Raw genomic sequence first — 9,002 nt, forward strand, 5'->3', positions numbered from 1 at the left:
CTGTGTTATTATAGATATTCTCTGAAATTGCAGTACTACACTGTTTAGTATAGTGAAAATGATCTCATATTTTCAGGTCTTTGCATTTCTAAGGTTAATTGATTTGTATTGATTTATTTCAGATGGCCATTTATATTTCGACACAGCAAACAGTTTTGAAAATTCCTGTACATAGATGTTCTAGGTTTATTAATATTGAGTAAGTACATTATATTGATATAACATCTATGTGTCTTTCTTGTTTATATTTTCTGGAAATATGGAACATGTAAAGCTGGTAAAGTTTGTACTATATTTGCGTCATGGTATTGCATGAATTAAAGAAAAAATTTGTTATCAGCTAATGTTCTGTTTCCAGTTTATGTTTGAATGCGCGAGACCCTTACTGTGGCTGGGACACAGACAAGAATGAATGCACAGTCGCGCCGGAGGGTCAGCCAGCTATTCATTACTGGAGGCAGGGCCTCACTGGCTGCCCATTTGTACACCACCCAGGTAAATAGTTGGGTTCAGTTATCTTTAGAATTGAAATTGGAGACTGTCCTCATCTGCCTTGCTATGAAACTAAGTATGAGTAAATTAAAATTATAAACAAAACACTTGTTCAGACTTCCCGAAAGTTGAAAAAAGTGGCAGACATTCGGTCTGACAAGACATAAAAATCTGTCACACCGAAACAAAGGGAACAAAAACGAAGTTATAACATTGCTTTATTCATCAATGGCAGCTTATTTCTAAATAAAGGCTTTATATTATGTCTCTTATGAAAATCATCAGTCTGTCAAAATTCAAAAGTTCATCTTGATATTCGAAACACTCCTCATCAATATTGGGGTATAAGTCCTGTTTGTCACAAAGAGTGTAAAATCTCCATTTCAAGAGCCTGATGTAAGGACTTTCAATCACATGATTTACAGACTCTTGTATTATCTCAGTATCAGACAGACAGGTAAAAATTCTGAGACAAGGTCGATTGTATCCTGCTGGAATCCCTGCTCAGAAACGCTAGATACTTTTTCAGTGTCGGACAGGATGACAACCTCCTATGATGCCAATGGTTCTGGTGTAGTCTGTTCGATTATTTGCGCAGGCACATCTAGACTCTGCCTAAAAGTACAAAAATTTATCATGGACAGTGGATGTACAAATAAACTTTTATTAACATTTTTTTTTTCACATATAAAATGCCTTATACACCATGCCAAATATTATATTACAGTGGTGAATTTAGTACACTTTTATAGCTTATTATGGATTTAGTTTTTTTGTACAGAATAAATTATTTTTTAAATTTTTAAAGGTAGAGCTATTTTTTTAAAGTTAGAAGTAATAATTGCCTGCCAGCAAAGTGTCCATAACTTTCTGTGGATGGAATGTTAATATTTCTGGAGGTTTGAGTTTCACCATCATCATCGCAGGTTATTACTTGCTTTTCTTTGTCAATAACGAATCATTTCCTATTTCTTTGCCATTTCACAAAATAATTATTTCATGGCATTTCGTTTCACATTCATTTTCCTTTCAGAGCATTCATCGACTGGTAAATTTTTCTCTTTATTTGATTAGCATTCGTAAAATGTTAAGAAGCCATGTTGGATGTGCAAATGACTGACAGTATGTAACATGCACACCGATTGGTTATTTTATGTGCACAATGCTGAAAGCAATCAATGAAAACACTAAGGATTTTCTAAGGCCCTCATGCTAAAACCCAGTTACCTGGATTTGATGCTAAAACCCGGTCACCGGGAATAAAAAATAGCTGGACAGTCGGACCGATTTTTGTTTGGAAATCGTCGGACCGGATCAAAATTTGCCGGTCATGTCCGTCGGAGTGACAGCTTTCAGGAAGACTGCTTGTTACTTTTTTGCCTCTATTGATAACAAATTGTTGAAAACAAAAATAAACGACTCATACAAACCCACTCACACTTTTGTTGATTTGCAACAGCATGGTGGTGTCTGTTTTGGGAGGCATTGAGATAGCACACTAGACCTGGATTGAAGCCAGGTGGACAATGTTACAAGGTCACCTAATCTACTTCATAGATTTACATTACGTGTATACTTATAGTTTTGAATTTTCTTTCCAGTGAATGGTGTATGGTCGGAGTGGTCCCTATGGCAACAGTGTTCCCAGGTAGGGGGAGACACCACATCTGGAGACTGCCTGTGTCGTTCCAGGTCATGTGACAACCCTGCCCCTTTCTATGGGGGTCAGTCTTGCCCTGGGGCCAGTGTTGAGGTCACTAACTGCACAGGTATGCATGGTCTATGGATTATTTTGTCTCTTTATAAGGTCATCATTCTCTTCTTTCCGAAGAAGAAAAATTCTTTGTTTGTAATTTTGCATTGATGTGCAAATTATTTAACATTGGCCATTACTAAAACAAACAAATAAAACTTGGTACATATGTCAACAGAGACAATATGCACATATATAACCAGGTCACTTACTCCCCCGCCTTATACCCATTGATCAGTTGAAAACGAACAAGCAGACAAGCATTTGTGTTTGCACTGTAGCTCTCATTTTAAAAATATCTTTCAAAGTGAAGTTCAATTTTATTAACAATTTATACGTTTAGTTATTTTGTATATTATCTAAAACAAATGTAAACAGAGATTACTACGTTTATTCAGACTATTTTAACACAATAGATGTCTGTAGTGCAGGGCTATTGATTCAATTCTCAAGTAATAACATGATTGAACACCATCTATATCTGCTACATTAAAACTTGTTATTTCAAGAACACAATTAAGGCTTTTACCAACTTAAGTTATTGTGTTTATCTTTTGGTAGCCCATGGTCAGTGGACGGACTGGACTGAGTGGTCAACATGTTTCCAGTCATGCGGTTCCACAGCCATCCGGCGGCGTCACCGCTACTGCAGCAACCCCCCACCACGATTTGGTGGCAGGGCATGTGTCGGCAATGACAACGAGGATGAGTACTGCCCTGGTAACCCTCCCTGTCCATGTAAGTACTGATTACTGTCCATGTTATTCCTGATAGCCCACCCTGTCTATGGAAGTCCTTGGTAACCCTCTCTGTCCATGTAAGTCCTTGGTAAACCACCCTGTCCATGTAAGTTCTTGGTCACCCTCTCTGTCCATGTAAGTTCTTGGTAACCATCCTGTCTATGTAAGCCCTTGGTAACCTGCCCTGGTTATGTATGTACTGATAACCATTAAGTTCTGATTACCATCCTGTCCAAGTAGGTACTGATTACCATCTTGTCCATGTAGGTACTGATTACCATCTTGTCCATGTAGGTACTGATTACCATCTTGTCCATGTAGGTACTGGTTACCATCCTGTCCATGTAAGTACTGATTACCATCTTCCATGGAAGTACTGATTACCACTCTGTCCATGGAAGTACTGATTACCATCCTGTCCATGGAAGTACTGATTACCACTCTGTCCATGGAAGTACTGATTACCATCCTGTCCATTTAGGTACTTATTTCAATCCTGTTCATATAAGTTCTGATTACCATCCTGTCCATATAAGTTCTGATTACCATCCTGTCCATGTAAGTACTTATTACAATCCTGTCCATATAAGTACTGATTACCATCTTGTCCATGTAAGTACTGATTACCATCCTGTCCATATAAGTACTGATTACCATCTTGTCCATGGAAGTACTGATTACCATCCTGTCCATGTAAGTACTTATTACAATCAAGTCCATATAAGTACTGATTACCATCTTGTCCATGTAAATACTGATTACCATCCTGTCCTTTGAAGTACTGATTACCATCCTGTCCATGGAAGTACTGATTACCATCCTGTCCATGTAAGTACTGATTACCATTCTGTCCATGGAAGTACTGATTACCATCCTGTCCATGGAAGTACTGATTACCATCCTGTCCATGTAAGTACTGATTACCATCCTGTCCATGGAAGTACTGATTACCATCCTGTCCATGGAAGTACTGATTACCATCCTGTCCATGTAAGTACTGATTACCACCCTGTCCATGGAAGTAATGATTACCACCCTGTCCATGGAAGTACTGATTACCATCCTGTCCATGTAAGTACTGATTACCATCCTGTCCATGGAAGTACTGATTACCATCCTGTCCATGTAAGTACTGATTACCATCCTGTCCATGGAAGTACTGATTACCATCCTGTCCATGGAAGTACTGATTACCATCCTGTCCATGGAAGTACTGATTACCATCCTGTCCATGTAAGTACTGATTACCACCCTGTCCATGGAAGTAATGATTACCACCCTGTCCATGGAAGTACTGATTACCACCCTGTCCATGAAAGTACTGATTACCACTCTGTCCATGGAAGTACTGATTACCAAGTATTCATTCATCTCTTAATCAGGCAAATGTACATTAGACATCACTATTTCTAGATTTACAGTAACTGTAGATGCTATCAAATACAATCAACAGATTTTTACTTAAAGACAATAGATTTGTGGTTGAAAAGAACTTGTTTGAAATTAATAAAACAATAAGTGCATATTTTCCAGTGCCGCCTGTGCAGCGAACGTGGACAATGTGGGCAGACTGGAGCGAGTGTTCTGCTAACTGTAATGGGGGATTCATGACACGCCGGCGCACATGCTCTCTGCCGGAGCCCTCGGCAGACATGAGCATTCCATGTAATGGCAATAACCAGGAACTCAGAATGTGCAATACTAAACCCTGTGAAGGTAGGGGAAATGTTTTATTGTAAAAGTGAAGGTTTGGTGGTGACGTTTAATGTTTGATGTCAAAGTGACCTAAAATCAAGTGAGTGTTTGCCTTGTCTTTGATGGTAGCACTGGCCATTACTGTTGTTAATGTGTTGCTGAAGTAAAACAGATCTACTAAATATATCTGAATTTGATATTTTTATGATTACTATCTGTAAAATAAGTTTTTTATATTGGATGAATATTTTATGCAAAAAGCGAGATCATATACCATGTCAAATAAAAAGATTTTCTGTTTCCTTTTCTAAAGAAAAATTATATTCAGAAGAAAAATAAAACCTCTTTATTATAAAAATAAAAAAAAAACTCAGTGGTGATCAATTTAGAAAATTATCAGAAAAATAAGATATACTTTTCACTGTTTTCACAATTATATATAGACTACACAACTTGTGAAATATAAATTTTGGTGCTCACAAGTGAAATGTATTACGATCTTACACTTATCCTCTAAGCTTTAAAATCATGACAATTTCCTTTAGTTGGTAGAAAGACATTCTTTTCTTCTGATTTCAGAGCTGACTAAACACACTTCATGGACCCCATGGGTTATTACCAACCGCACCCGAGGCGGACATTTTGAACAGAGACATCGGTTTACATGTAAAGCTAATGTGACAAGCAGTAATATGATTAGATCAGTGCCATCAACACCTGATACAAGATTTTGTATTGATGGCGGACATTGTCACCAAACAGGTGAGATTAAAAGCGCTGAAATAGACACGCACTCACCCATAGATCGTGTTCTTAGACATTACTGCAAGCGTAGAAAACGGATGTTTAGACACTTCTGTAAGTGTAGAACGCTTGGAATATTTTTAATTTGTCAGAAATGTGGGTATGGATGAAGAAACGGCATGTGAAATTAGGAATTTGTACAAATTTAGTCTTTCCGGAGTCAAGAGTTACAAAACATAGTGAATACTGTTGTAGGTACTGAGATTAAAATGGGAAATCTAAAATGTGCTTAAAATAACAAAAAATGTCCATTGTCAACTGACTGAGTCACAAGAGTTACATGTGATTAGTGTCCAGTGTCATAGTGTCAATGTTTGTATTACAGTCATTTCAATAGTGCTGCTTTGAATCTGGTCAGAGCTGATTTCCAAATGCACACACTCACTGTTTAAGGAGGAAGAGAAAGTATTGAGTGCTTCATCTGTGGTCAGGCTGTTGTTCATTCCTCTCTCTTGAGTGCCACATAAGACTATTGTTTAGTGTATTAGGTTATGATTTGTAATTATGGTACATGTAGTTACAAGTGTCAGTTTTGACAAAAGCGCCAGTATATTGTAGTTGCCACAGAAATAAGCCTTTTTTAAACGTTATATAACTACATGTTCCTTTTAGACAAATTAAACATTTTTTTTTCCAAATATTTATTGAAGTTTAAAAGTTACACATGTATGTATACTACTAACTGTGTGTAGAAAGTCTTGTTTTTGTGGCAAAGACATTACATGTTTCACATGATTTTCATTCATATCCACTGGAATATGTTATGTTTCATTTTTTCACCTTCATTTCATGATGATACCTCACAAGATGTTTGGGTTATGAATCTCCATACAGTCACAAACATAAAACGGCATTGTATCAAAGATGTAATTATTATTTCAATACTTCCTAGAAAGGAAAAAAATTTTTTTTACGATACATGTTTTGTATTTCTATGAAGCAAATGGTAAAAGTACCAAGGAAGGCATTGAAAGGGTAGTTATTTCCCAAATGTTTCTAAATCTTGCCAGGTATCATGTTACTGTGTTTGTTTATTGGAATGATGTAGTTCTAAAGGCACCAGACTTTTCTCATTTTATTACACCAGCTCTTTTTCCCTCAACCATACTTGTACATTTATTTCTATACAGTTTTGTAAGGTTGAGCATGCTTTTTGTCACAAATATTTCTAGTACTCCACAATCAAAATCTCTCAACCACCATACAAAGTAATGCAGTATTTTAAAACCAGTAATAATATTTATGAGATATTTAGGTAATATCTGAATATTTGTGACACTGAAGCATGTGATACTGTTGTTCATTGAGATTCCTTATTAAGCATGGACTTCTTTGCATCATTCTTGGATACTAAACCTGTGAAAAATGAACATATGAAATTCATTTTATACCATAAATGAATCATTTGCTGGACTTTTCTTGTAAAAATCTGGGTTATATATTGGTAAAAAATGAGCAGTAAGCAGAGTTTTTAAACATGATTTTTACTGTGTCATAAACAACAGTTTTAACCCAATCTTCATGACACTTGGTCAGAATATTTTTCAACATGATATATATGACCAGTGTGATTATTGGTAATCTTTGGTTGACAACTAGGTCAATAATTCATATTTTAAGACGAAACAATTTGTGTTATAGTTTTTTATTCCTTATTTTACAAATTCATCAGTGTCCATCCCATCTTCAAGGTACTGAGTCAGAATATTTCTCAGCATAATATTTAGGACCAGTGTGAATATGGGTCATTTTAGGGAATAGGTCAAATTAAAAAAAAGGAATGTGCCATAAATTCAATAGTGTTATCCAATCTTTATGAAACTTGGTCAGAGTATTTGTCATCATCATATTTGAAGACCATTGTGAATTTGGGTCATCTCTGTGCTCATCTAATATTCAAAAAACTCTCAAAAAACAGGTGTCATCGAAACCTTCTGGAGTGACTATAAAGCAAGCTGTGTGGATTGCCTTATAAATGTTCAGCATCTCAATTTCAGGTTAGGTATTTCAAAGTTATAACAATACCTACATAATGCTCTCTAATCCATACAATGCAATAAATGGTAGTGAAAAGCAGCATTGATTTTTTCCTTTACATTCATTGACATCCAGCGGCAACATTGCATTCGTCATAATGAAAAATACATCGTAATTGCTGTTTCCACATTTAACCCTTGTATAAACTTTTTTTCATTCATTTCCCTAAATTGTTTTGGCATACTAGGTTTAATGTATGTTTAAACTTATTGTTCAAACAGTTTTTGTCCTGTATCATTAAATGAATTCGCTTTTTATCATTTTTTTGATATTTTGGGATCAAGAATGATAGCAGTGTTTTCCCATACATTTTTAGGAGGACAGGTTTTCCTTAGTTCTACAGTACTTTAATTATCATAAAAAAGTGTTAATTACTTGCAAGGTTAAACTAAGCAAAACAATGCATGGTCTTTCAATATGTAGCTGTTTGCAATATTTACTGTGTCTGTTTCCTGTTTAAACCAAATTGTTTGTGCAGCATTTAAGAACATTGAGATAGATATTTACCTATTAAGAAACTAAGACTTTTAAATGGATTTCACTTTTACGTGTATGCATTCAATGGATGGGCTGTACTGGATAATGCCACCCCAGAGTAGGACGTTTATGTTGACATCATCTCTACCTCTGGTAGCAGCAAAATGTGACCAGTTTTGGCGCATTTATAGGCCTTCTTTGGCTGGGCTTACATATCCTTGCAGCCCATGTTTTTTTCTCTCTCAGAATGGCATGATCGAATTCCATCACATTCAGACATTGTTATCACCATCTATATGTATGATCATTCCTTGTGTATTTTGATACAAGCCTTTTGACTTACTGTTATGCTCTTGCTGGGGAAATATGGAAAGTGTCATTTTACTGTTGTTTTTGAATTGTGAAATAAGCAAATTATCTGTTAAACCAATAAATCTACTTACAGTTTATTACGAGTGCTTACAAATATTTTATATTGTTTAAACCTCTTTTGTTATAGATTTCTACATTTCTGTGTTGTTTTAGAATTTTATTTCTGTATATATGTGTGTATTTATTTAAATTTCTATTTTTTGTAAAATGTATATAATAAACTGTATTGTGCTAGGTTTTTTTGTTGTTGTTTGATTAACCAAATAGTAGCAGAACACACCACTGTTTGCATGTGTCACCCAGACTTTACTCCATCAAATTTCCAAGGTAAATGATTAAATCCTTTATAATGCTGGCATGGTACAATCTTTATAAAGAAAATGGCAATGTTTTTGCCAATCTACTGTTAATGATATAGGTATGGCCTGTAAATTTGAATGATCGTGAAAAACTGGTCAATGTGTCACTAGTAAATTTTACTTCTTGATTAGTGTTTTATCCATTCAACTCAAAACAGAGTACAAGAAGGAAGTTGTTTTTATTCTGCCTGAGGCTTGATAAATATGCAATGTGTCACATAACATCCAATTTAATTGCAATACCAAAAAAATGGCATTCGGCTCATGTCACAT

At 35.5% G+C, this 9,002-nt stretch overlaps 1 protein-coding gene across 4 annotated transcripts in view; it reads left to right on the top strand.

Moving 5' to 3' along the window:
• LOC128234551 (semaphorin-5A-like) overlaps positions 1-8,606 on the top strand; it is an 85,937-nt gene extending 77,331 nt beyond the window's left edge. For all 4 annotated transcript variants that reach the window (XM_052948825.1, XM_052948824.1, XM_052948826.1 and 1 more), the window contains 6 exons: positions 123-199; positions 359-495; positions 2,094-2,261; positions 2,807-2,983; positions 4,519-4,701; positions 5,260-8,606. In XM_052948825.1, coding sequence (XP_052804785.1) covers positions 123-199; positions 359-495; positions 2,094-2,261; positions 2,807-2,983; positions 4,519-4,701; positions 5,260-5,594 — 1,077 coding nt within the window. In that variant the 3' untranslated portion in view covers positions 5,595-8,606. The remainder of the gene's footprint in view (positions 1-122; positions 200-358; positions 496-2,093; positions 2,262-2,806; positions 2,984-4,518; positions 4,702-5,259) is intronic.
• The last annotated feature ends 396 nt before the right edge of the window (positions 8,607-9,002 follow it).

Source organism: Mya arenaria, chromosome 5, assembly GCF_026914265.1.
Source record: "Mya arenaria isolate MELC-2E11 chromosome 5, ASM2691426v1".
Lineage (NCBI taxonomy): Eukaryota > Metazoa > Mollusca > Bivalvia > Myida > Myidae > Mya > Mya arenaria.